The 27,996-nt window shown below is 43.4% G+C and overlaps 1 protein-coding gene across 2 annotated transcripts; it reads right to left on the bottom strand.

Moving 5' to 3' along the window:
- Positions 1 to 2,250: 2,250 nt before the first annotated feature.
- On the bottom strand, positions 2,251 to 27,702 carry prep (prolyl endopeptidase). 2 transcript variants are annotated; one of them, XM_036984745.2, is made up of 15 exons: positions 27,229 to 27,702; positions 26,684 to 26,758; positions 22,784 to 22,917; positions 22,334 to 22,464; positions 18,986 to 19,195; positions 18,773 to 18,894; positions 18,252 to 18,357; positions 16,269 to 16,460; positions 13,972 to 14,169; positions 13,439 to 13,542; positions 11,989 to 12,125; positions 9,669 to 9,763; positions 7,337 to 7,468; positions 6,952 to 7,108; positions 2,251 to 5,063 (listed from the first exon to the last, which is right to left on the bottom strand). In XM_036984745.2, exons 1-15 carry the CDS (start codon positions 27,364 to 27,366, stop codon positions 4,769 to 4,771), a joined length of 2,226 nt encoding a protein of 741 aa, XP_036840640.2. In that variant the 5' UTR covers positions 27,367 to 27,702; the 3' UTR covers positions 2,251 to 4,768. The 2 variants fall into 2 exon arrangements, with proteins under 2 accessions (XP_036840640.2, XP_036840639.2); XM_036984744.2 differs by having other exon boundaries at positions 22,316 to 22,464; positions 27,229 to 27,471.
- Positions 27,703 to 27,996: the final 294 nt, after the last annotated feature.

Genomic DNA, 27,996 nt, shown 5'->3' with positions numbered 1-27,996 from the left:
CCATGGGCTTATAAGACACTACAGAGCATAACAAAATTTGACAAATTATTCACATACAATAATTGTCAGTGACAGCATGGGCATCGACATTGAGGCTTTCTTCATTTTAAAAGTTGTACATTTTCTTCTTCATCGGCTGATTGCTCCCAACTTATAAGAATCTCCACCCAGTCAACTACTTAAAATGGTGGAAGCCCTCAATGGCACTATTCATGGTCAAATAGATTATATCCATAATGAGTCCTATCTATTTCTCCTCATCTCCTTCATCTGCACTGATGTGAAAACACAGACTAGGTGAAATCAATATAGCAGAGTTCTACTAGGCATTTGCATCCACCATTCCAGTTTCTTTCACATCCGATTCTGTCTGGGAGTTGGGAGGGGAAAAGTGAAAACTAGCTGTTATTGGCAGAGAGGTATGGAATTATCTTTTGTATTGGTCTATTAACCAATTTACGGTATGGTGAGGTCATCGTGGAAAACGGAAAATCCCGCCCATGCAAACATGCTGATTAGAATGTTCTGTGTAGATTGTATTTTCAGCCAGGAAATAACACTGATTTAAAAAAATCCACAATTTTAGTGTTAGTTTTATCAGCTGTTGTACGATATTAATATATGATAAACACAGGAAAACTGAGTTTTGATTGCACTGGGCTTTTAAGATATCTACTTTATATTTATTAAAAATTATATTCTAAGAGTTCTCAACTTTTTCAAATCTTCAGAGGCCTCTTGGGTGAGGGTGTGCAGTCAGAGCTGCTCTCCCTGCCTCCTCACTGCCCTGGTTACTAACCCTAACCCTGCCTCCTCACTGCCCTGGTTACTAACCCTAACCCTGTCTCCTCACTGCCCTGGTTACTAACCCTAACCCTGCCTCCTCACTGCCCTGGTTACTAACCCTAACCCTGCGTCCTCACTGCCCTGGTTACTAACCCTAACCCTGCCTCCTCACTGCCCTGGTTACTAACCCTAACCCTGCCTCATCACTGCCCTGGTTACTAACCCTAACCCTGCCTCCTCACTGCCCTGGTTACTAACCCTAACCCTGCGTCCTCACTGCCCTGGTTACTAACCCTAACCCTGCCTCCTCACTGCCCTGGTTACTAACCCTAACCCTGCCTCCTCACTTCCCTGGTTACTAACCCTAACCCTGCGTCCTCACTTCCCTGGTTACTAACCCTAACCCTGCGTCCTCACTGCCCTGGTTACTAACCCTAACTCTGCCTCATCACTGCCCTGGTTACTAACCCTAACCCTGCGTCCTCACTGCCCTGGTTACTAACCCTAACCCTGCGTCCTCACTGCCCTGGTTACTAACCCTAACCCTGCCTCCTCACTGCCCTGGTTACTAACCCTTACCCTGCGTCCTCACTGCCCTGGTTCTTCCTGCTAATACTACTAGTGGTAGGGCTGAAGGAACGGAACACCAGCCCTCAGGACTGTAGTCAGACACTATTTATAGAGGAGCTCACAACAGGGGAGAATATCCTGACTAACTACTTGCCTTCAAACTCTACAGACAGTGATTCCTGGGCTCTGTCCTGAGCTCTGGCAGCTCCATCCGCTCATAGCGGGGCTGGAGTCAGAGAGGAGCGAAGAGGACTCTGGTAAAGTGGCAACTGGCAAGTTTTACTGAGCGGACTATCCCGGTTAAATAAATACATTGAAATGAAGTGATAGGGTCTGTGTCGCCCAAGCAGCAGAAAAGGAATAGCTGGCCTGGGAGCAGCTCAGAAGACTGTACCCCATATCTTCAGGCCTCTGAGAATATGAAGAAGTCAAGGAACAGATCCTAATTTATAAGTTGGGAAACATAAAATTCACAAAAAGTGACATTCGCTGATGATTCTCATAGAAATGTATAAGATCTCCTAAGCCTGTGTTTGTTTACCACAGACCCTATTTTGAGTTTAGCCAAAACTTCATTAAAGCCCCATAGGCTTTGTCCAACGAACCATGGAGGAGTAACAGCCTACAAAAAGACACCATTACTATTGCTCTCTGTAGTATGAACTATCCAATGATTGTAACAAACAACATCTCACTATGGTAGTGTTTCCAGTTGTCCCTGGTGACTCTCCTAGGGACTTCAAGCATCAGATTAGCATTTTCATAATGGCTGTATGGAAGATAGTCAAATGAGTACCATAATTGATGGTGTCAAGAAGTGTTGGATACATTTTAGAAGTTTATACCCGAGGTCCATAAAGTGGTGAGAAGTAATGAGTTACAACAACAAAAAAGCACTGTTCAAAATAACGGTTTATTGAAGTTGTGGCATTGTAGTACATTGTTGTTGTTTATGTCCCTTTATTAGGTAAACTAACAATCAGCATGCCAAGAGGTAGAAATTAATATCAGTCAGATACACACACACACACACTCTGCATTAGTCCTCCTAAACACAAAACAAAATTACCTAAATCTATCATCATTCACGCGAACACTGAAGAGTGCTGAAATCAATAACCTACTGACAAACAGCCTTCCAATTGATAAACACATACAATCGTCTGTGTTTGTGGTGGTAGGGGGAGCACCAATTGGGTGCCATTTCATGTTCCCCGACTGAGGACCTTTGCAGACTTGATCCTTGACCTCTAGGCTGATAAAACTATACAGTTCAAGTTAAGTCCAACCATGTATCACCCATCTCTCAACATTGAACTAACACTTTAACCAGGTTTTACCTATTAAGAGAGAAAATTCAGGAGAATGACTCATGAGGAAGAGCTGAGTCCTGGAGCTGGCTCATGGGGGGGGTGCAAGTCCTGGGGTTGGTGGGGGAGTCTGGGGCCAGAGAGGTGAGGGGTGGAGACAGGGGTAAGTCCTGTGGCTGGCTCATGGGGGAGGAGACGGGGGTAAGTCCTGTGGCTGGCTCATGGGGGAAGAGAGGGAGGTTTGGTAGGGGAGTCTGGGGCCAGAGAGGTGAGGGGTGGACACAGGGGGGTAAGTCCTGTGGCTGGCTCATGGGGGACGAGAGGGAGGTTTGGTAGGGGAGTCTGGGGCCAGAGAGGTGAGGGGTGGAGTCCCGAGGCTGGTCCAAGTTTTTTCGTATTCTTTGTTTTTATGAGCGTTTATGTCCTCTTAGTCTCATTCACTCCTTCTGTGCTGTGTACATTTACACCAGAGATCTGTATATAATGACTAGATGCTCATGTTTCCACCTTAACAATGGGAGTCGTTGTCCCAAAGGCGGGAAGGCAGGTGACAAGCTTAAGTTCAAAATAAGCGCATAGGGCTTGGAGATTGGAGTGACACCTCTCGCTTCGCCTCTTTCTCCCAAGCCCCTACCACACACAACAACAAAGATGAGAGATCACCACTTCTTCACTGACAAACGGTTTCAACTCTCTATTTGCATTTGACGTTTGGTCCAACAGAATGGATCATATGGACACCACAACACATGGAGAAATTATTATATTGTAATAGAGAAATGAACCTTTCTAATGAAACTCTGTTTATGTTTCAACTCCTCAGATTTTGAGCAGAGCAGACACTACTAAAACACATTTACCAATGAACCTTCAGTTTGTCGCAAGCGCATTATGGTACCACGTATCACTAGCAGTATTTTAGTCAAATAAAGACTTACACCAGCTGTCTAGTCTGTTTTATAAATGTGCAATAAGCATAAAACGAAGGAGTTGTCATGTCGTTCTCATTCAGAGATAAAGTAGGCCACTTGATTCCAACATCTGAACAAAGTGGACAGGCTAGCATGCTGTTCAAACAGTTGGAGACGGACAGAAGGGTGTGTTCATAACGATTCACCTGTTCTCCTTGTTAGCTGAATCCAGAGCTAGTGAAATTATACCTCGATCCAAGTTTGCTGAACTAGAAATATAAATATTAGCTGGGCACTAACTAGCACGTGGCCTTGTGCTTGAGACCGGTGTTCATTTTCTAGAATACCTGCTACATTATTAGTGAATGTGCATTATGCATGGTTCTGGTTACATTTGTAACAAAAAGTTCATTTTTAGACAGACCTGAAAGCCAGATCAGTGATTATAGAAGACAATAAAGCAGGTAGAACTATTTTTGATGAAGTAATGATTAGTGGGTCTTATGGTTGTGGAAGGAATTTATTCAGCCTCGGTATGATTACACAAACTCTGAATTCATTAAATTACTTGACTGTTTTAAATGCAGTGGATTTGACCTTTAATTGAACAACAAAGCTTATTCAGAGATGTGTTTTTCTTCTTCTAGATATATGTAGTGAATCGCTTGTAAGAGAGGTGAGGAGTGGAGACCGGGGGTCAGTCCTGGGGCTGGCCCATGGGGGAAGAGAGGGAGGTTTGGTAGGGGAGTCTGCGCCAGAGAGGTGAGGAGTGGAGACCGGGGGTAAGTCCTGGGGCTGGCCCATGGGGGAAGAGAGGGAGGTTTGGTAGGGGAGTCTGCGCCAGAGAGGTGAGGAGTGGAGACCGGGGGTAAGTCCTGGGGCTGGCCCATGGGGGTGGGGGGGTAACTTTATAGTCTGGCTGACCTGGAGCCCATGCCCAAAGCAAGCCTACACTGGGAATGGAGAGCCAGGAAGAGAGAGGGGTGGTTAATACAGGCCAGACAACCGGGTAGGAAGAGATTGATTACTGCTCAGGAACAAATCAGTAGTGATAAGGAGGGAAGGAGAACAGCTGAACAAAAATATTAGTGATCATTAAAAAAAATAATGAGAACGAGTAAGAAACTTCTAAGACACCGATAGAGACACTTCCCCTAGAAACAGACTTCCAGGGAACCCCCCCCCCCCCCCTCATTTGACCCAGGAGAGGCTGAGGCAGCGGGCGATGAAGGCGTACGTGTCGGCCACCTCCTGGATGACCTTTCTGGTGGGCTTTCCGGCGCCGTGGCCCGACTTTGTATCCACGTGGATGAACAGTGGATTGCTCTGACCCGACCAGCGGCCCACCACGTGCTGCAGTGTGGCAATGTACTTCAGGGAGTGTAGGGGGACCACGCGGTCATCGTGGTCACCCGTGAGGAGGAGGACAGCGGGGTACTGGACGCCCTCACCCTCGGGCACACGTATGTTGTGGAGCGGGGAGTACCTGGAGGGAGAAGAGGAGATTTCTACAGGGACGATGATGTACGGTGAAAGTATTGTGTACAGGTTTTAAAACACCAAACATGGAGCAAATAGATACAGTGCAATCCTCAGGTATTCACACACCTTGACATTTTTCACCTGTTTACTTCACAGCCTTATTCTCAAATATATATTTTTTTAAAGTTAATCAATCTACACACAATAGCCCATAATGACAAAGCAAAAACAGTTTATACATTTTTGCAAATGTATAAAAAAAAAAAAAAAATGAAATAATGCATTTACGTAACTATTCAGCCCCTTTAGTCAGGACTTTGTTGAAGCACCTTTGGCAGCGACTGCAGCCTCGAGTCTTCTTGGGTATGATGCTACAAGCTTGGCACATCTGTATTCGGGGAGATTTTCCCATTATTTTCTGCAAATCTTCTCAAGCTCTGTCAGGTTGGATGGGGAGCGTCGCTGCACAGCTATTTTCAGGTCTCTCCAGAGATGTTCGATCGGTTTCAAGTCCGGGTTCTGGCTGGGCCACTCAAGGACATTCAGAGACCTGTCCTGAAGCCATTTCTGCATTGTCTTGGCTGTGTGCTTTGGGGTGTTGTCCAGCTCGATGGTGAACCTTCACCCCCAGTCGGAGGTCCTGAGCGCTCGGGAGCAGGTTTTCATCAAGGATCTCTTTGAACTTTGCTCCGTTCATCTTTCTCTCGATTCTGACTCGTCTCCAAGTACCTGCCACTGCAGGGATGGTGCCAGGTTTCCTCCAGACATGACGTTTGGCATTCAGACCAGAGTTCAATCTTGGTTTCACCAGAGAATCTTGTTCATTATGGTCTAAGAATTTTTATTTGCCTTTTGGCAAACTCCAAGAGGGCTGTCAAGTGCCATTTACTGAGGAGTAGCTTCCGTCTGGCTACTCTACCATAAATGCCTGTTTGGTGGAGTGCTGCAGAGATGGTTGTCCTTCTGGAATTTCCCCCCATCTCCACAGAGGAGCTCTGTCAGAGTGCCCATCAGGTTCTTGGTCACCTCCCTGACCAAGGCCCTTCTTCCCCGATTACTCAGTCTGGCCAGGCGGCCAGCTCTAGGAAGAGTCTTGGGGGTTCCAACCTTGTTCCATTTAAGAATTATGGAGGCCACTGTGTTCTTGACCTTCAATGCTGCAGCAGTGTTTTGGTACCCTTCCCCAGATCTGTGCCTCGACACAATCATGTCTCGGCGCTCACAAACAATTCCTTCAACCTCATGGCTTGGTTTTTGCTCTGACAGGCACTGTCAACTGCGGGACCTTATATAGACAGGTGTGTGCCTTTCCAAATCATGTCCAATCAATTTATCACATGTGGACTCCAATCAAGGTTGTAGAAACATCAAGGATGATCAATGGAAAATGGATGCACCTGAGCTCAATTTCAGAGTCTGAATACTTATGTAAATACGGTGTATTTTTAAAACATTTGCAAAACATTCTAAACCTGTTTTCGCTTTGTCATTATAGGGTAGTGTGTGTAGATTGATGAGGACATGTTTTTATTTAATACATTTTAGAAGGCTGTAATGTAACAAAATGTGGAGAAAGTCCAGGGGTCTGAATACTTTCCGAATGCGCTGTATGTCAAATAGCTGCACTTGACGTTTGCACTTTTGGGATTACATTAAATCAAGCGAGCACAAGCCTTGGAAAGAACTGAAAATGCATTTGACGCGGTTCTGGAATACTGAAAGATTAATGTTAATATCCCAAACAGGCTAAATGTAGCCAGGTTCCAGATTTGTTTATGCTGTGTAGCGAACACCTATGGTTACTGGCATGACAACCACCATAGAAGTTGGCTACAAAGCTAAACTTATCTGGAACCAGGCTAGGCTTAGGGAAGTGTAGCACTAGCACTCACTTGATGAGCCAGTCAAACTGCTCCTTGACCTCACAGCAGCCGAAGTCAGTGGTCCAGGCGTGGCCGATAGTGAACTTGTGGAACTTGAGCATGTCCATGACGCCCACCTGGGCCACGGCACAGCCGAACAGCTCTGGCCGCTGGTTCACACACGCTGCTGTGGGGGCAGAGGGCGGGACAGATACACATTATCAGGCAGCGAGAGACACAGACACACAGGTAAGGAGATAAACACACAGAGACAGAGTAAGACAAAACCGCTGTATATACAGACAGACATTCCGATGTCAACAAAACTGTTAGCTTAGGAAAGTGTCAGGGTTGGTTTTCAGGTCAATGACAAAGCATCAACAAGAAAAAGGGATGTCGTTATTCTGCAACGTACCTACGAGCAGGCCCCCGTTGGACCCTCCGTTGATGGTGAGTTTGGAGGGGGACGAGTAGCCCTCCTTGATGAGGTACTCTGCTGCACACTGGAAGTCTGTGAAGCAGTTTTGCTTTTTGGCCAGCATGCCCGCTGGAGAAAAACACACAGAGAGAGATCAATGTGTGAGTGTGTGTGTAAAAGTGTATAAAACACAGAGGGAATTGAGAGGGGCAGTGTGTGTTACTTTTGGAGAGATCGGAAACCCAAATTGGTCTACACGGACAAGTTCTGGCCTCATTTAGATCTTATCTGTCGGAAAGATATCAGTTTGTCTCTGAATGGTTTGTCCTCTGACAAATCAACTGTACATTTTGGTGTTCCTCAAGGTTCCGTTTTAGGACCACTATTGTTTCACTATATATTTTACCTCTTGGGGATGTCATTTGAAAACATAATGTTAACTTTCACTGCTAGGTGGATGACACACAGCTGTACATTTCAATGAAACATGGTGAAGCCCCAAAATTGCCCTCGCTAGAAGCCTGTGTTCCAGACATAAGGAAGTGGATGGCTGCAAACTTTCTACTTTTAAACTTGTTCTAGGTCCCAAGAAACAAAGAGATATTCTGTTGAATCTGACAATTAATCTTGATGGTTGTACAGTCGTCTCAAATAAAACTGAAGGACCTCGTCGTTACTCTGGACCCTGATCTCTCTTTAGACGAACATATCAATACTGTTTCAAGGACAGCTTTTTTCCATCTACATAACATTGCAAAAATCAGAAACTTTGTCCAAAAATGCAGAAAAATGAATCCATGCCTTTTGTTACTTCTAGGTTAGACTACTGCAATGCTCTTACTTTCCGGCTACCCGGATAAAGCACTAAATAAACTTCAGTTAGTGCTAAATATGGCTGCTAGAATCCTGACTAGAACCAAAAAAATTGATCATATTACTCCAGTGCTAGCCTCCCTACACTGGCTTCCTGTTAAGGCAAGGGCTGATTTCAAGGTTTTACTGCTAACCTACAAAGCATTACATGGGCTTGCTCCTACCTATATTTCCGATTTGGTCCTGCCGTACATACCTACACGTACACTACGGTCACAAGACGCAGGCCTCCTAATTCCATTTTTATGGAATGGTCTGCCTACCCATGTGAGAGACGCAGACTCGGTCTCAACCTTTAAGTCTTTTGTAGGTCATATGACTGAGTGTAGTCTGGCCCAGGAGTGGGAAGGTGAACGGAAAGGCTCTGGAGCAACGAACCACCCTTGCTGTCTCTGCCTGGCCAGTTCCCCTCTCTCCACTGGGATTCTCTGCCTCTAACCCTATTAAAGGAACTGAGTCACTGGCTTACTGGAGCTCTTCCATGCCGTCCCTAAAAGGGGTGCGTCACTTGAGTGGGTTGAGTCGCTGACGTGGTCTTCCGGTCTGGGTTGGCGCCCCCCCTTGGGTTGTGCCATGGCAGAGATCTTTGTGGGCTATACTCGGCCTTGTCTCATGATGGTAAGTTGGTGGTTGAAGATATCCCTCTAGTGGTGTGGGGGCTGTGCTTTGGCAAAGTGTGTGGGGTTATATCCTGCCCGTTTGGCCCTGTCCGGGGGTATCATCGGATGGGGCCACAGTGTCTCCTGACCCCTCCTGTCTCAGCCTCCAGTATTTACGCTGCAGTAGTTTATGTCGGAGGGCTAGGGTCAGTCTGTTATATCTGGAGTATTTCTCCTGTCTTATCCGGTGTCCTGTGTGAATTTAAGTATGCTCTCTCTATCTTTCTTTCTTTCTCTCTCTCGGAGGACCTGAGCCCTAGGACCATGCCTCAGGACTACCTGGCCTGATGATTCCATGCTGTGCCCAGTCCACCTGGCCGTGCTGCTGCTCCAGTTTCAACTGTTCTGCCTGCGGCTATGGAACCCTGACCTGTTCACCGGACGTGCCACCTGTCCCAGACCTGCTGTTTTCAACTCTCTAGAGACAGCAGGAGCGGTAGAGATACTCTGAATGACCGGCTATGAGAAGCCGACATTTACTCCCGAGGTGCTGACCTGTTGCACCCTCTACAACCACTGTGATTATTATTATTTGACCATGCTGGTCATTTATGAACATTTAAACATCTTGGCCATGTTCTGTTATAATCTCCACCCGGCACAGCCAGAAGAGGACTGGCCACCCCTCATAGCCTGGTTCCTCTCCAGGTTTCGGCCTTTCTAGGGAGTTTTTCCTAGCCACCGTGCTTCTACACCTGCATTGCTTGCTGTTTGGGTTTTTAGGCTGGGTTTCTATACAGCACTTTGATATATCAGATGATGTAAGAAGGGCTATATAAATATATTTGATTTGTTACCTTTGTGCCAGGTCTCTCCGTACTCCCCCCCTCCTCTGATGTTGGCCACAGCCAGGACTCCTCCCATGTGTCGGACAAAGATCAGCCGTGATACACTGAGAAACAACATTTAACATCACCTTATTTACTTTCCTCAGTCTGAACATCACCTCATTTCCTTTCCTCAATCTGAACATCACTTTACTTCCTTTCCTCAGTCCATACAAGTCCAGGTAGATACAAAGCATCATGTAGAAGAGCCAAGACAAGATAGTCATTTGAAAAATGGTGCTATATGTAACAATTGTGCCTGCAAATAATGTTATCTTAAAATGGCCCTAAAAGTCAAATGATACACAGTGCCATCCATAATTATTGGGACAGTGAAGTATTGTTGTTGTTGCTGAGCTCTGTACTCCAGCACTTTGCACTTTAACCTCAGTCATTGTATCACTTCAAATCCAGACTGTCAGCTTTATTTGCAGGTATTTTCATTCCTATCGGGTGAACTGTTAAGAGATTCCTTCACTCTTTGTACAAAGTCCCCCTCCCCCCAATGTATATGTTTTAAAGTAGTCAAAAGTTTAGTATTTGGTCCCATATTCTTAGCAAGCAATGATTCCATAAAGCTTGTGAGGTTGGTATGTCTTAGGGGTATGATATTTGTGCGTCTAACTTCCTCACTCACCACTATTCACGATTTATTAAGGATGATTCGTCATCATGGTAGCATCCACATTAATGTAGAAGTATTAAGAAACCAATTATATTCTTATGTACAATAAAAGTGACTCCAACATTACACAATACATTATTCACCATTAATTTCTATTGGGCACAAAATAATCTGAAATACAACCAAAACAACCAGCAAATCCATCCAACAAGTTTGTAGAGTCACAAGCTTGTTGTAATCATTGTGTGCTAGGAGTATGGGACCAAATACTCAACTTTTGACTACCTTAATACACATATAAGTAAATATGTCCCAATACTTTTGGTTCCCTAAAATGGGGGGACTGGGTACAACAAATGCTGCAATTGTTAAACAGTTCACTCGATATGGATGAAGACACCCTCAAATTAAAGATGACTGTCTGTATTTTAACCTCAGTCATTGTATCACTTCTAAACCCAAAGAGCCAAAAGAAGAATATAAATATTCACGAAGGCCACTGTGTGTATAGCAGTAAACAAGTACATTTTCATGAGGAAATTAAAAGAAGAAATCAAGATTAAAGCGACATCATTACATGTAGCAACTGAATGATACATCCAGTGTAACCTGGTGCTGGTACCTGTAGCTGGGGGAAGTGACCTGGTGGTGGTACCTGTAGCTGGGGGGAGTGACCTGGTGGTGGTACCTGTAGCTGGGGGAAGTGACCTGGTGGTGGTGGTACCTGTAGCTGGGGGAAGTGACCTGGTGGTGGTGGTACCTGTAGCTGGGGGAAGTGACCTGGTGGTGGTGGTACCTGTAGCTGGGGGAAGTGACCTGGTGGTGGTGGTACCTGTAGCTGGGGGAAGTGACCTGCTGGTGGTGGTACCTGTAGCTGGGGGAAGTGACCTGCTGGTGGTGGTACCTGTAGCTGGGGGAAGTGACCTGGTGGTGGTGGTACCTGTAGCTGGGGGAAGTGACCTACTGGTGGTGGTACCTGTAGCTGGGGGAAGTGACCTGCTGGTGGTGGTACCTGTAGCTGGGGGAAGTGACCTGCTGGTGGTGGTACCTGTAGCTGGGGGAAATGACCTGCTGGTGGTGGTACCTGTAGCTGGGGGAAGTGACCTGGTGGTGGTGGTACCTGTAGCTGGGGGAAGTGACCTGGTGGTGGTGGTACCTGTAGCTGGGGGAAGTGACCTGGTGGTGGTGGTACCTGTAGCTGGGGGAAGTGACCTGCTGGTGGTGGTACCTGTAGCTGGGGGAAGTGACCTGGTGGTGGTGGTACCTGTAGCTGGGGGAAGTGACCTGGTGGTGGTACCTGTAGCTGGGGGGAGTGACCTGCTGGTGGTGGTACCTGTAGCTGGGGGAAGTGACCTGGTGGTGGTGCCTGTAGCTGGGGGAAGTGACCTGGTGGTGGTACCTGTAGCTGGGGGAAGTGACCTGGTGGTGGTACCTGTAGCTGGGGGAAGTGACCTGGTGGTGGTACCTGTAGCTGGGGGAAGTGACCTGGTGGTGGTACCTGTAGCTGGGGGAAGTGACCTGGTGGTGGTACCTGTAGCTGGGGGAAGTGACCCGGTGGTGGTGCCTGTAGCTGGGGGAAGTGACCTGGTGGTGGTACCTGTAGCTGGGGGAAGTGACCTGGTGGTGGTGGTACCTGTAGCTGGGGGAGTGACCTGGTGGTGGTACCTGTAGCTGGGAGTGATTGAGATGTTGAACCCTCCGTAGCCGTAGAGGAAGGCAGGGTGAGAGCCGTCCAGCTTCAGGCCCTTCTTATGGACGATGAACATGGGGATCTCTGTGCCGTCCTTACTAGGGTAGAATACCTGGACACACAGATACAGGTGCTTGTTGGTGTGAAAACACAAAGATGATATCAGTCAATTCTGGTGGTTTGTATTAGTATAGATAACCATCTAAATAAAGAAGACTTTTTAGGAGAGGTGCTGAACAACAGAAGATAAAACTATACATAACAAAAATCTATTGGCATACTCATCGCTCCTTCCTGTCGATATATTTGACCAATGTTTAATCTTTAGCCTAAAAATTGGTCAAACATATCCACCGCAAGGACAGATGAAGGTGCAACTTTCTTTTTAATTTGTATAGCATGAATGTAGTGTACAAAAACTCCTGCTCTTTCCATGACAGACTGACCAGGTGAATCAGGTGAAAGCTATGATCCCTTATTGATGTCACTTGTTCAATCCACATCAATCAGTGTAGATGAAGAGGAGACAGGTTAAAGAAGGATTGTTAAGTCTCGAGACAACAGACAAAGATTGTGTGTATGTCTACCATTCAGAGTGTGAATAGGCAAGACAAAAGGGCCTTTGAACAGGGTATGGTATTAGGTGCCAGGCACACCGGTGTGTGTCAAGAACTGCAATGCTGCTGGGTTTTTCATGCTCAATAGTTTCCTGTGTGTATCAAGAATGCTCCACCACCCAAAGGACATCCAGCCAACATGAAGCATGTGGGAAGCATTGGAGTCAACATGGGCCAGCATTCCTGTGGAACGCTTGACACCTTGTACTCCCACTCCCCGACAAATTGAGAACACTTTAAAAGCCGCAAAATATAATCCAACTTTTAAAACAAGTTATTTTTGTCTAGTTACAGCAGTCAACTAGCTAGGTAGCTGTTTAGTTTTCTAGAGCGTTCACTAATCTGGGGCGGCAGGGTAGCCTAGTGGTTAGAGTGTTGGTCTAGTAACCGGAAAGTTGCAAGTTCAAAGCCCCGACAAGGTAAAAATCTGTCGTTCTGCCCCTGACCGTCATTGAAAATAACTGACTTGCCTAGTTTAATAAAGGTAAAATAAAATTTGTTGGTAAACAATTAACAAGCTAATTGACTACCACACGCTCTTGTCAAACTGTCAACGGAGTAGCCAGTAAGAAACGAGATACGCAGAATAACAGTCTACAAACCACTTGAGGGAACATAAATCTAATTTGACTGTTCAGATAAGTCACGTTACCAAGAATAAGATTTGTATCTGATTTCAAGCTACCTACAACGGTGGTTTGAAATATCTGATTCTATGGGCTTTTTGGCTGTTCAGAACGCAGGGGGAAAAAAGAACAGAATCGAACATGCCATTTTTTTGTTTTTGAGTCAGTTGTAGGTATCTTACCTGAGTGGTTTGGTAGTCGGAGGGGTCAAAGCCTTTGACGGTGACCTCGCGGAACACGTGGGGTTGCAGGGGCTCCTTGGTCAGGTCACAGTGGTAGATGATGGCTGGACAACAGGACAAAGACAGGGAGAGGACAGGTCATTGACTTGTCACTGTTTCACTGCAGTATGATAGAAGATCCATACGGACTCCTGCAAGAACCTGTATAATACTGTCTGACAGCATGAGCGACTCCTGGCGGCGGGAAAGAGGTGTTGAAAGTTTTTGAGTGTGTGTGTGTGCGCATTTGTGAATGCGTGTGTGTGTGTGCATTGGTACATGTATGCGTGTGTGCCCATGCCAGCATTCGTGTATCCTCGTCTCCCTCTAATTCCCTCTTGTGTCCGTCCGGTGAAGCCCACCACAGAGTGTGTGTGTGCTATGACGCCACACCTCCGCCCCCATGACACCACACCTCCGCCCCCATGACACCACACCTCCGCCCCCATGACACCACACGTCTGCTCTCGACACCACACGTCTGTCTCTGATACCTGGCGACAGAAAGGAGGTGAAGTAGTAGAAGATCTCAGAGTCTCTCTTGCGTCCGGTGAAGCCCACCACAGAGCCCACGTCCAGAGAGAAGGTCCTGAGCTCCTCCCCCGAGCTCAGACGGTACATCTTCAGCACGTTCTTCACGTCGTGCAGGAAACACACAAAGAGGAGGCTGTTGTAGGTACAGGTGGCAAACACTAGAGAGGGGGAGTGCAAGACGGGGGTTAGTGAATCTAAAAGTTTAAAAACCATGATCACCTAGACAGAGTATTCCTAGACAGAATATGGATGTTATTTCCTGTTAAGACCTGCTTTAAACCAACTGTAAATAATAACTGTTACAGAGCCTTCAGAAAGTATTCATACCCCTTGACTTAATCCACATTTCGTTGTGTTTACAACCTGAATTCAAAAAGGTATTCAATCCAAAACTCACCCATCTACACACAATACCCCATAATGACATGTTTTTAAAATGTTATTGAAAATTAAATACAGAAATCTCATTTACATAATTATTCACACCCGAGTCAATACTTTGCTGCAGAAGCACCTTTGGCAGAGATTACAGCTTTGAGCCGTCTTGGGTATGCCTGCATCAGCTTTGAGCCGTCTTGGGTATGCCTGCATCAGCTTTGAGCCGTCTTGGGTATGCCTGCATCAGCTTTGAGCCGTCTTGGGTATGCCTGCATCAGCTTTGAGCCGTCTTGGGTATGTCTGCATCAGCTTTGAGCCGTCTTGGGTCTGTCTGCATCAGCTTTGAGTCGTCTTGGGTCTGTCTGCATCAGCTTTGAGTCGTCTTGGGTCTGTCTGCATCAGCTTTGAGTCGTCCTGGGTCTGTCTGCATCAGCTTTGAGTCGTCTTGGGTCTGTCTGCATCAGCTTTGAGTCGTCTTGGGTCTGTCTGCATCAGCTTTGAGTCGTCTTGGGTATGTCTGCATCAGCTCTGCACATCTGGATTCTGGGATTTTCTTCCGCTCATTCTTGCAGATTTTTTTCAAGCTCTTAAATTAGATGGGGAGCGATGGTGAACATCAATCTTAAGGTATTTTTTTTCCAGATTTTCAAGTCTTGGCATTGGCTGGGCCACTCAAAGACTTTCACATTCTTGTTCTGAAGCCTGTATGCTTGGGGTCATTGTCCTGTTGGAACGTAAATCTTCGCCGCAGTCTAAGGTTGTTTGCACACTGAAGCAGGTTCACATCAAGGATTTGGCTCCATTCACCACCATGCTTCACAACAGGGATGGTGTTAGACAGGCGAGGTACTGTGCCTGTTGTCCTCCAGAGAGGTTTGCATTTAGGCCAAATAGTTTCCATTTTTTTTTAGCTCTTTAGACCACAGAATGTTTTGCCTTATGCTCGGTCTTTCACGTGCCTTTTTGCAAACTCCAGGCATGCCGTCATGTGCCTTTCTCAGGAGTGGCTTCCATCTGGTCACTCTCCCATAACGTCCATATTGGTGAAGTGCTGTAGAGACTGTTATCCTTCTGTAAGGTTCTCCCATCTCAGCCAAGGAACTCCGTAGTTCTGTCAGAGTTCATTGGGTTCTTGGTCACCTCCCTGACCAAGTTCCTTCTTGCCCGGTTGCTCAGTTTAGAGCTGGCCATCCGACCAGGCAGTTCCACATTTCTTTCATTCCCCAATGATGTGCTCTTGGGTTAGGGTCGTTTTATACCCTCATCACAATTCTATCTCGTGATCTACAGACAGTTCAGTGGACTTCATGGTATAGATTCTGCTCTGACGTGCATTGTCCACTGTGTGACCTTATATAGACAGGTGTTTGTCTTTCTAAATCATGTCCATTAATTGGTCACAGGTGAACACCAATCAAGATGTAGAGACATTTGGATGATCAAAAGAAATTGGATGCACCTGAGATTAATTAGGAGTGCATAGCGAAGGGGTGTGAATACTCATGTCAATGAGATACTTATGCATTTCATTTTCAATAAATTAGCAATAAATGTATACATGTTTTCACTTTGTTATTATGGGGTATTGTGTGTAGATGGGTGAGAAAATACATTTTGAATTCAGGCTGTAACAAAATGTGTAATAAGTTAAGGGGATATTTTCTGAAGGCACTGCACGTCTTCACTGTTTGCTCTTACTGGCAAAAAGTGATTACCAAATTATCCAATTCACCTTTAGCTATTCTAAAACATTACTTATTGAGAGCAGAAAACAGCGGACATTACTTTTTCCTTTTTAGTGGATATTCTTGTTGTCGAGCTATGAAGTTAGCATATTATGTTGGTAAAACCCTCTCCATTCATTCAGTCTGTGACCTACCGATGACGTCCTTGTCGTGCTGGGGGATGAGCTCCTTCCAGTTGGCCTGGGCGGGCTGGGCGAAATCGATGTTGATGAGACGGTAACGCGGGGCCACCAGGTTGGTCTTGAAGGTGAACACCGTGCCCTCGTTGGTTACATACTCGTACTCCGCATCAAAGTTGTCTATCAGCTTCACCCACGGCAACAGGCCTGGAGGGGAGAGAGATAACTTGGCATCTTCAACTAAGTTAGTCAACTAAACAAATACTCTTACTAAGGCAACACATGGGGAGGGCCATCCAAGACATAGACAACGCAAGACAGTCACAACACATTCACTACTAGGGCTGTTACAGTGACCGTATTTCCGCCAAAACGGCAGTCACAAGTCATGAAGATAGCCAAATTCCACGTGACCGCTTAGTCACGGTAATTAGGCTTCTCCAAACTCTGATGCTGCTGATGGTCCTTAGTAACCTACCAAACTTGCTAACTGCCTGGCACTCAGCACTCTATTGTCCCTCTAATCACTCTGACATCAATTAATAAAAAATAAAAAATGTACCTTTATTTAACTTGGCAAGTCAGTTAAGAACAAATTCTTATTTTTAATGACGGCCTAGGAACAGTGGGTTAACTGCCTTGTTCAGGGGCAGAACGACAGATATACCTTATAAGATCGAATCTCCGAGTTGACAAGTCCAACGCTCTAACTACTACCTGCCGCACCACGAAAATCTGATCAAACACTTTAAGCATGAGCTCATGTTGCGCAACATTTTTATAGACTATGCAATTGTGTGAGAAAACAGAGATAGCTGATGGGATGCTCTTTTTAATGGAGGCTTTCTATAGGCTAAGACTTCTATATCGATTTATCAACTTTCCTAATATTAAGCATATTGCGTCTCTTTACAACAGAAGTATTGCCTACCTGGCTGGAATGAAAATTAACCACAGGAAAAACATCCTCCATTTGCTATTTAAGTGCATAGATGACTAATTATTTTCCGCTGCCCCTGTTTCCAGACATGATAATGGTCCATTCTATCTTTTTCTCCCCAATTTCATGGTATCCAATTGGTAATTACAATCTTGTCCCATCGTTGCAACTCCCATACGGACTCTGAAGAGGCGAAGGTCGAGAGCCGTGCATCCTCCGAAACACAACCAATCCGCACTGCTTCTTGACATAATGCACGCTTAACCTGGAAGTCAGCCGCACCAATGTGTCGGAGAAAACACAGTACACCTGGCTGACTGTGTCAGAGTGCACTGCGCCCGACCCGCCACAGGAGTCGCTAGAGCGCGACAAGAACATCCCTGTCGGCCAAACCCTCCCCTAACCCGGACAACGCTGGGCCAATTGTGCGCCAATCCATGGGTCTCCAGGTCGCTGCCGGCTGCGACAGAGCCTGGACTCGAACCAGGATCTGTAGTGGCACAGCTAGCACTGCGATGCAGTCCCTTAGACCACTGCGTCACTCAGGAGGCCCCGATGCCACAGAATTCTAAGCAAATCTTGTCTACTAAATGAACTAGTGTAGCCTACATCCATTTGGCATAGCCAGACCTAACATAAGGACAACTCAGAGTATGCTAGTCGGTCCTTCTGAAATGTTCTTCATATCATGTTTCTTTAGACCTGTCTAAAATAATGGATTTCTTAGACTTTTTAAAATGTAGATGTTCCAAAGGTCTGTGGAAGCCAGGAGTTGCTAAATGTGACAATGTTAATTAACAGTCAACTACCATGAGACCGCCAGTTATTTGCTTGACAATCTCCGGCTGACGAAATGTCATGATCGCCACAACCCTATTCACAACACAAGACATTGACAATACAAGACATTCACAATCTATAGTGGATGTTCTTGATAACACATCAAGTCAAAGCCTATGCCCTACAACAAATATGGTGGCCGGTCAGTGGATGGTGATTATGCGTTAAGGAGACTAAAGAGAAAGACTGATCTGATTAGGTTGTGGTGTGCATGGTACCTGTGATACCCTGAAGAGTGGTTTGAAGGTCACAGTACCACAGCCGGTTGACCGGGTCACAGCCCTTCCTGATGGACAGCAGTACGTAGCGCCCGTCATCTGACACCTGGAGTGAGATCGCACACGGACACCTTTCAGAATGCTAATACAACACTGTGCCGCTAGCGCTAATCAACCAGAAACCTACACTGATGACTAGAGGCATTATGACACTATAATCAGGATTCTAAATATCAGGGACACAAGAACTACAAGTCAGATTCTGTGCTGTCCACTTCCCTCTATGGACATAAAGGGAGAAGACTGAGTGAGTTTCCACCATCTGTGTTACACCAAAGTACAGACTTCAGGAGAACGACAGATATTAGGATACACGTTATGTCTCCTCAAAAGGGTACTTGGACTAAAGATAAGAACCATTTCTGCATTGTCTAAGAGATATGAGACAGTCAAGTCCCGGTCTGTTTAGTGTCTAGTCAAGTCCCGGTCTGTTTAGTGTCTAGCCAAGTCCAGCAGCGTACCTCGACCCCACTCATCCACTTAGGGTGGTCGGGGAACTCGGCACACAGGCAGTCCTGTGACTGGGGGGTACCCAACACGTGGAAGTAGAGCTTCTGGTGCAGGTTCGTGGACGTCTCAGTGCCTAGAGGAGGAGAGTAATGTGTTCATACATTTAACTAAAGCATAAAATGGAACAAACTAGTTCCCCTCTAAATATCCAAACATCCCCTCACCGTCACTCTTGCCCTCCTGCTTGGGGTAGGAGTTGTAGAAGAGGCCCTTGCCGTCATGGGTCCAGGACATGCAGCTGAACTTCACCCTCTCCAGCCGGTCATTTAGGGCCACAGCCCCCTCCACCCGCAGGAAGTGCATCTCCACCCAATCAGAGCCGCTGGCGCTGGTGCCATATGCCAGGTACTCGCCGTCCTCTGAGAAAGCATAACCTGAGGGACACAAGTCGCGCATAGTCAGAGGAACCAGTCACGTTATCTACATTGTGAATAGTGTTGAATATATTCATTTAGAATGCATTGTGAATAGTGTTTAATATATTCATTTAGAATGCATTGTGAATAGTGATGAATATATTCATTTGGAATGCATTGTGAATAGTGATGAATATATTCATTTGGAATGCATTGTGAATAGTGATGAATATATTCATTTAGAATGCATTGTGAATAGTGATGAATATATTCATTTAGAATGCATTGTGAATAGTGATGAATATATTAATTTAGAATGCATTGTGAATAGTGATGAATATATTCATTTAGAATGCATTGTGAATAGTGATGAATATATTCATTTAGAATGCATTGTGAATAGTGATGAATATATTCATTTAGAATGCATTGTGAATAGTGTTTAATATATTCATTTAGAATGCATTGTGAATAGTGATGAATATATTCATTTAGAATGCATTGTGAATAGTGATGAATATATTCATTTAGAATGCATTGTGAATAGTGATGAATATATTCATTTAGAATGCATTGTGAATAGTGATGAATATATTCATTTAGAATGCATTGTGAATAGTGATGAATATATTCATTTAGAATGCATTGTGAATAGTGATGAATATATTCATTTAGAATGCATTGTGAATAGTGATGAATATATTCATTTAGAATGCATTGTGAATAGTGATGAATATATTCATTTAGAATGCATTGTGAATAGTGATGAATATATTCATTTAGAATGCATTGTGAATAGTGATGAATATATTCATTTAGAATGCATTGTGAATAGTGATGAATATATTAATTTAGAATGCATTGTGAATAGTGATGAATATATTCATTTAGAATGCATTGTGAATAGTGATGAATATATTAATTTAGAATGCATTGTGAATAGTGATGAATATATTCATTTAGAATGCATTGTGAATAGTGATGTATATATTCATTTAGAATGCATTGTGAATAGTGATGAATATTTTAATTTAGAATGCATTGTGAATAGTGATGAATATATTCATTTAGAATGCATTGTGAATAGTGATGTATATATTCATTTAGAATGCATTGTGAATAGTGATGAATATATTAATTTAGAATGCATTGTGAATAGTGATGAATATATTCATTTAGAATGCATTGTGAATAGTGATGTATATATTCATTTAGAATGCATTGTGAATAGTGATGAATATATTAATTTAGAATGCATTGTGAATAGTGATGAATATATTCATTTAGAATGCATTGTGAATAGTGATGAATATATTCATTTAGAATGCATTGTGAATAGTGATGAATATATTCATTTAGAATGCATTGTGAATAGTGATGAATATATTCATTTAGAATGCATTGTGAATAGTGATGAATATATTAATTTAGAATGCATTGTGAATAGTGATGAATATATTAATTTAGAATGCATTGTGAATAGTGATGAATATATTCATTTGGAATGCATTGTGAATAGTGATGAATATATTCATTTAGAATGCATTGTGAATAGTGATGAATATATTCATTTAGAATGCATTGTGAATAGTGATGAATATATTCATTTAGAATGCATTGTGAATAGTGATGAATATATTCATTTGGAATGCATTGTGAATAGTGATGAATATATTCATTTGGAATGCATTGTGAATAGTGATGAATATATTCATTTAGAATGCATTGTGAATAGTGATGAATATATTCATTTAGAATGCATTGTGAATAGTGATGAATATATTAATTTAGAATGCATTGTGAATAGTGATGAATATATTCATTTAGAATGCATTGTGAATAGTGATGAATATATTCATTTAGAATGCATTGTGAATAGTGTTTAATATATTCATTTAGAATGCATTGTGAATAGTGTTTAATATATTCATTTAGAATGCATTGTGAATAGTGTTGAATATATTCATTTAGAATGCATTGTGAATAGTGTTGAATATATTCATTTAGAATGCATTGTGAATAGTGTTTAATATATTAATTTAGAATGCATTGTGAATAGTGATGAATATATTCATTTAGAATGCATTGTGAATAGTGTTTAATATATTCATTTAGAATGCATTGTGAATAGTGATGAATATATTCATTTAGAATGCATTGTGAATAGTGTTGAATATATTCATTTAGAATGCATTGTGAATAGTGATGTATATATTCATTTAGAATGCATTGTGAATAGTGATGAATATATTCATTTAGAATGCATTGTGAATAGTGTTGAATATATTCATTTAGAATGCATTGTGAATAGTGTTGAATATATTCATTTAGAATGCATTGTGAATAGTGTTGAATATATTCATTTAGAATGCATTGTGAATAGTGTTGAATATATTCATTTAGAATGCATTGTGAATAGTGTTGAATATATTCATTTAGAATGCATTGTGAATAGTGTTGAATATATTCATTTAGAATGCATTGTGAATAGTGATGAATATATTCATTTAGAATGCATTGTGAATAGTGTTTAATATATTCATTTAGAATGCATTGTGAATAGTGATGAATATATTCATTTAGAATGCATTGTGAATAGTGATGAATATATTAATTTAGAATGCATTGTGAATAGTGATGAATATATTAATTTAGAATGCATTGTGAATAGTGATGAATATATTCATTTAGAATGCATTGTGAATAGTGATGAATATATTCATTTAGAATGCATTGTGAATAGTGATGAATATATTCATTTAGAATGCATTGTGAATAGTGATGAATATATTCATTTAGAATGCATTGTAAATATAAATGATATAAATAAAAATTGAGTTTATATTCACGTCATTGGCTGGTTCTAGTAGTTACTGTATTTTAGTGCCAACACGAGCTGTACTGGCTTATAATTTCCCTTTCCCTTTCACATGGTCCTTTCCAGCACGGTTCCAGCAACTGTGGTAGATGTCTAAACATGCCAGTGCAGCGTAAAGGCTGATACAGTATACTGGTAGATTCTAGGCTGTTCAGTACAGTAGAACGTGATGTCAGAAACGCACCTTCATGAAGGAAACCGTCATCTGTACAGTATTACAAACAGGACAATATTCTACATCATAATGAGCATTGCTTGACCTTGTCTCCATCCCCCACCTCGTAAAGCGACAGTCCCATCCTCAGAGAAAGTGTTCGGGTCCAGGAAGACTGTGGGCTCTGCCTCTAGACTCTCCTGAACATACATTACACTCTGGTTCTGGAGGCCCGTGTTGTAAAAATGGAAATACCTGCAGTGGGGGGGGGATAGAGTGTCAGCACAAAGCCAAGGAACTAAACTAACCAAAAGACAACAGTCTCCATCTTTAGGGGAAGGATATATTTTGGCTCATCCTCAATGAATCTTGCCTCAAGTCCTCTCTCCTTGCTTCCTTCTCAAAATGCATTGGACCAGAAGGTACATGAGGAGGAAGCTTGGACCTCCTCCTCCACTACAGTTGAGAACGAGGCAGAGAGATAGGATGTGAGGAATCACGGAAAGACAAATTGAGAAAAGTCCAAAACCTCCATGTACCACCTCAAGTCTCCCTCTTTCTTTCATTCTCTCACCTGCTCCCCCTCTTGAAGGGGCAGCTGTATTTGGGGTAATCATAGAGCTCCGTCATGCGCTCCTTGAACAGGTCCCGCACCTCACAGCGGTCCAGGTAGGGCAGCGTCAGCTGGTTCTGAGCATTGACAAAAGCCTGGGAAGAAACACAAGACAAACTCAGCAAAAAAAAGAAACGTCTATTTTTCAGGACCCTGTCTTTCAAAGATATTTGGATTTTTACAAATTAACTTCACAGATCTTCATTGTAAAGTGTTTAAACACTGTTTCCCATGCTTGTTCAATGAACCATAAACAATTAATGAACATGCACCTGTGGAACAGTCGTTAAGACACTAACAGCTAGTGTCAATTTTAAGGTCACTGTTATGAAAACTTAGGACACTAAAGAGGCCTTTAGACTGACTCTGAAAAAACCCAAAATAAAGATGCCCAGGGTCCCTGCTCATCTGCGTGAATGTGCCTTAGTCATGCTGCAAGGAGGCATGAGGACTGCAGATGTGGCCAGGGCAATAAATTGCAATGTCCGTACTGTGAGACGCCTAAGACAGCGCTACAGGGAGACAGGACGGACAGCTGATCATCCTCGCAGTGGCAGACCACATGTAACACCTGCACAGGATCGGTACATCTGAACATCACACCTGCGTGACAGGTACAGGATGGCAACAACAACTGCCAGGGTTACACCAGGAACACACAATCCCTCCATCAGTGCTCAGACTGTCCGCAATAGGCTGAGAGAGGCTGGACTGAGGGCCTGTTGTAAGGCAGGTCCTCACCAGACCTCACCGGCAACAACGTCGCCTATGGGCACAAACCCACCTTAGCTGGACCAGACAGGACTGGCAAAAAGTGCTCTTCACTGACGAATTGCGGTTTTGTCTCACCAGGGGTGATGGTCAGATTTGCGTTTATCGTCAAAGGAATGAGCGTTACACCGAGGCCTGTACTCTGGAGCGGGATCGATTTGGAGGTGGAGGGTCGGTCATCGTCTGGGGTGGTGTGTCACAGGAAAGCAATGACTGAGCTTGTTGACATTGCAGGCAGTCTCAACACTGCGTGTTACAGGAAAGACATCCTCCTCCCTCATGTGGTACCCTTCCTGCAGGCTCATCCTGACATGACCCTCCAGCATGACAATGCCACCAGCCATACTGCTCGTTCTGTGTGATTTCCTGCAAGACAGGAATGTCAGTGTTCTGCCATGGCCAGCGAAGAGCCCGGATCTCAATCCCATTGAGCATGTCTGGGACCTGTTGGATCGGAGGGTGAGGGCTAGGGCCGTTCCCCCCAGAAATGTCCTTGGAACTTGCAGGTGCCTTGGTGGAAGAGTGGGGTAACATCTCACAGCAAGAACTGGCAAGTCTGGTGCAGTCCACAAGGAGGAGATGCACTCCAGTACTTAATGCAGCTGGTGGCCACACCAGATACTGACTGTTACTTTTGATTTTGACCGCCCCTTTGTTCAGGGACACATTATTCAATTTCTGTTAGTCACATGTCTGTGGAACTTGTTCAGTTTATGGCTCAGTTGTTGAATCTTGTTATGTTCATACAAATATTTACATGTTAAGTTTGCTGAAAATAAACACAGTTGACAGTGAGAGGATGTTTATTTTCTGAGTTTATTAACACCACTGCAATGACCACTAACTCACAGAAGGTGGGGCTGGTTGCAACATCTACGCAGCTGATCTCAAAATAGGGGTCGTCTGATATGAAAATGGGGTTGTGGGAGAATTTCCAAAATCCTGGTAAAAAAATATCTAATAATTGTCTTTGTCTCTCAAAATCATTTTAATGTGGTTTCCCTTAAAAACTTAAATGAAAATTATTCAAATATAAAAGTAAAAATTCAACCAGAACCCTTAGGTAGTGGGAAAAGGCCACTGTGAATGGCTCAGCCCACTACGCAAAGAAACCACACACTATTGCAGAGACTGATATTACCGGCCGCAATTGATATGATGAAAACAATGTGTGGGGAGGCAGAAGCACAGAAACTCACATCAATACTTCTGTCAGATAACAATGTGAAACTAACATTTTATGCTATGGCTAGCAATCAAGAGGAAAATGACTGAACGACTCAAAAACTCCCCTCTCCAAATGGATGTTAGCTGTGAGGGCCGAGATGCCCACACATTGACTTTTGTTCACTACAGGTGCTCTCTAAGAGGACATATTGTTCTGTCTCACGATTCCTGGGCATGAAATGGCACAGGGGATGGCTATATTGACGAAAAACAGATTCCATGGGATTGAATGGTGGGCTTTTCCACAGATGGGTCTACATCTATGGCGGGACGGCCTCTGCATTCTAGTTATGAATGTGTCTCCCTCTGCCATATGGACGCATTGTATGATACACTCACTGAGCTAGAATGGATACACCGAAAGCAACCTGTGGCAAAAGAGCTGAGCGCAGAACTCTGAGATATGCAGCAGCTAACTTCGATTGTAAACTACATCGTTCACAAAACTACTGTGTGTAGAGATATGGGATCAGAGAAGGACAATGTTCTATTTCACACTGAGGCTTGGTGGTTATCAAAGGGGAGTGTTGAAAAGATTTTTGGAATTGAGAGAGGAACTGTTGTCATTCACAATGGATGTAAAAAATAAAAACAACTTTGTGTAATGAAAAGAAAATGTGTGTCTCCTTGCCTATGTAAGAAATATTTAGAAAGGGGGTTAATGCAAAATATTCTACATATGAGTGACCGAATCAGCAAAATTAATTTGACTGTGATCCTGGCTCAGTTAACATGCTGGTAAGTGAAACCTAACAGTTGATCGAGCTGTCATGTGGTCAAATGCTGCAGACCATGCATTCACGGGTCACTATGGAAGAGTTTAGGTTCCTGAGTCAAAGGGAATACTGTTCTGTCTCCCGCCAAGCATTAAAACTCATGGTACGCTGATTCAGTGCTCTCATCTGCATTAAAGACAAATATCGATCCAGGTTGGATGTGACAGGAGAGATGAGGGCACACTGTCGACCAGGCCCCCTGACTTCGAGAAGCTCCGATGCAACACGCATCAAGCACACCCATCTCATTAGTGGATGTGAGATAAGATAAATTATGTCAGACTAATTTGCAATTGATTCTCATAGCCCCAATTAAAAAAGTTAAATTATGTAATTAACAGCCAACAAGTTTTCACATGGGTGGGTCATGAGACTTTTCATATATCAAAATGGGGTCATGGGTCAAGTTTGGGAACCACTGATCTACGGTGTCAGTAGCTCAGGGATCATCAACTTTTCATGAGCGGATGGTCGGGGACCGGAACATAATTACAAATCATTTGTAGACTGCAAATTGACCGCAAGAAGCCCAAACAGATATAATAATGAACTAAAACATAATTATTTCAAACCTTACATTTATATACAATCACATATATCTTTATTATGTGTGGGAATACTTTGGAACAGATTTCCGAAATAAAAAAATCCCTTGCAGTTGATTTGCTAGTATTTTTACCATCTTTTATGTCCAAAAATAAACAATATTCTTTATATAACTTTTTGCTCTGAAGAGTCACTGCCAGCTCAGAAACTCAGCAGCTGCCTGTGTCAACGGTATGTTTGGACATTCTAGGTATATGCCGAGTTAGTGACTTGACTGTCCCATATGTTAGACAATACAGACATGGGTCTTTGTCCTTGATTGTGGGAAGGAGTTGACAGTGGCACACAATCCACATTGTCCAATTAACTTTATACCTAGATAATGGTGTTAATACTACATTCCATGTGAATTTCTGTCACCAAATTGACACGGACTAAGAACTCCCTGACAAACGTGCTGGTAACGTTGCCACAACATTCCTTGAGCCAGTGGTGCTGAAATACACACCGTATTTGGAGTGACATGAAAGATAGCATTTACCTGCGTCTTCTCGCTGTCTGGGTCCTCCAGCCAACTGTACGGGTCAGGAATCTTGTTACCATGGTAGTCATCTGCCTGTCAGAAATAACCAGCCGGTGAAATCCAGAATGTGCGCCAGCAGTCAGACAACAACTTTGATCATTCATCGTTTGCTGCTGGCTGGTATGTGATAACTAGCTAAGCTAAAAGGACAAGAGGCAACGTTAGCTTGCTAACTAGCCAGCCTAAGCATTGCTAGCAGCTAACATGAAATAAAGCTAAAACAAATCCTAGCTAGCTGGCTCATTCATTTGACCTAGCTATGCTACAAGATAAATTAGCGAACTCGGTTGATATGTTCATTTGTTCAAATAACGTCACTAATTAACTTATTTTAGTAGCCTCAAGCTATCCAACTAAATAGAGGTACATGACACGCTCACTGGGTAATAAAGAACAAGCTAACTAGCAAGTGGCTTGCTCCTCACCATTCACTTGAAAGCGACATGTCTAGCTAGCTGTTACTGGTTTCTACTAGCTAGCAAGCTAGTTAGCATGTTACTTACAACTGCCTCGTCACGGTAAGCATGTGGGTACTGGAAAGACATTTTAGAAGTGACTGTTCGGAGATTCCGTAATAAGAAAAGTTTTGTAAAATAATGAATGACTGGTTTTGTTATGACTTTCTGGATCCGAACAAACATCAACTTGAATGTCGAAGCTCTGGCCAGAATGGATTTGCTTATTTATGCTGCGTTCAGAACCAAGTGGAAAGGTGGTATTTGCCACATACGACTGGGGAAATTCTAGTAGAACGGCCCCCAACTGGTAATTACTATATCATCACCGAGCTCCGACTTCTCCCGCAGGCTAAACTCTGATGTTACCTACTAAGGATATGACCTCGATATCAACATTTTCGGAAATTAAATACAAACAAAACATTATTTATAAAAAACATATATCAATGTGGATTTTGAAAACTATACATGGTTCACCAGCATGATATCTGTGCTTTTAGTTTATGGTAGACGCAGCTTGTTTTCCATTAGCCAATCAGCGTTTCTCAACAAATTTAAAGCACGTGACTGCATTCAACTCGTTTTTGCGACTTTACTGGCAATTACCACCATCACACGTGATTTTAAATGCAGCATTAGCTGGACACAATCAAAAGTCACCACCTCCAAGACAGCATCCAGGTTGGCTGATAGGAGCGGTTGAGTCACGAGAATGCCCCCTGTCGGTGGATTTGTGGATGGAAGAGTGGGTTTTGGACGGCTAAATTTGGATCTATAATGATGAGGCTATTTACGTGCAATATTTGAAAGTAA

The sequence above is a fragment of the Oncorhynchus mykiss genome, chromosome 8 (assembly GCF_057628025.1).
Source record: "Oncorhynchus mykiss isolate SJ-2025 chromosome 8, ASM5762802v1, whole genome shotgun sequence".
Lineage (NCBI taxonomy): Eukaryota > Metazoa > Chordata > Actinopteri > Salmoniformes > Salmonidae > Oncorhynchus > Oncorhynchus mykiss.
This window is presented reverse-complemented; position numbering and strand designations above follow the sequence as displayed.

What these genes read in the sequence shown, in the direction of transcription:
- prep (XM_036984744.2), bottom strand. Translation starts at nt 27,366, where the DNA reads ATGTTTGTTCGGATCCAGAAAGTCATAACAAAACCAGTCATTCATTAT. An exon ending in CTTACCGTGACGAGGCAGTT is followed by an intron (nt 26,759 to 27,228) that starts GTAAGTAACATG and finishes TATTTCTGACAG; the next exon opens with GCAGATGACTACCATGGTAA. An exon ending in CAGACAGCGAGAAGACGCAG is followed by an intron (nt 22,918 to 26,683) that starts GTAAATGCTATC and finishes GTTTCTTCCCAG; the next exon opens with GCTTTTGTCAATGCTCAGAA.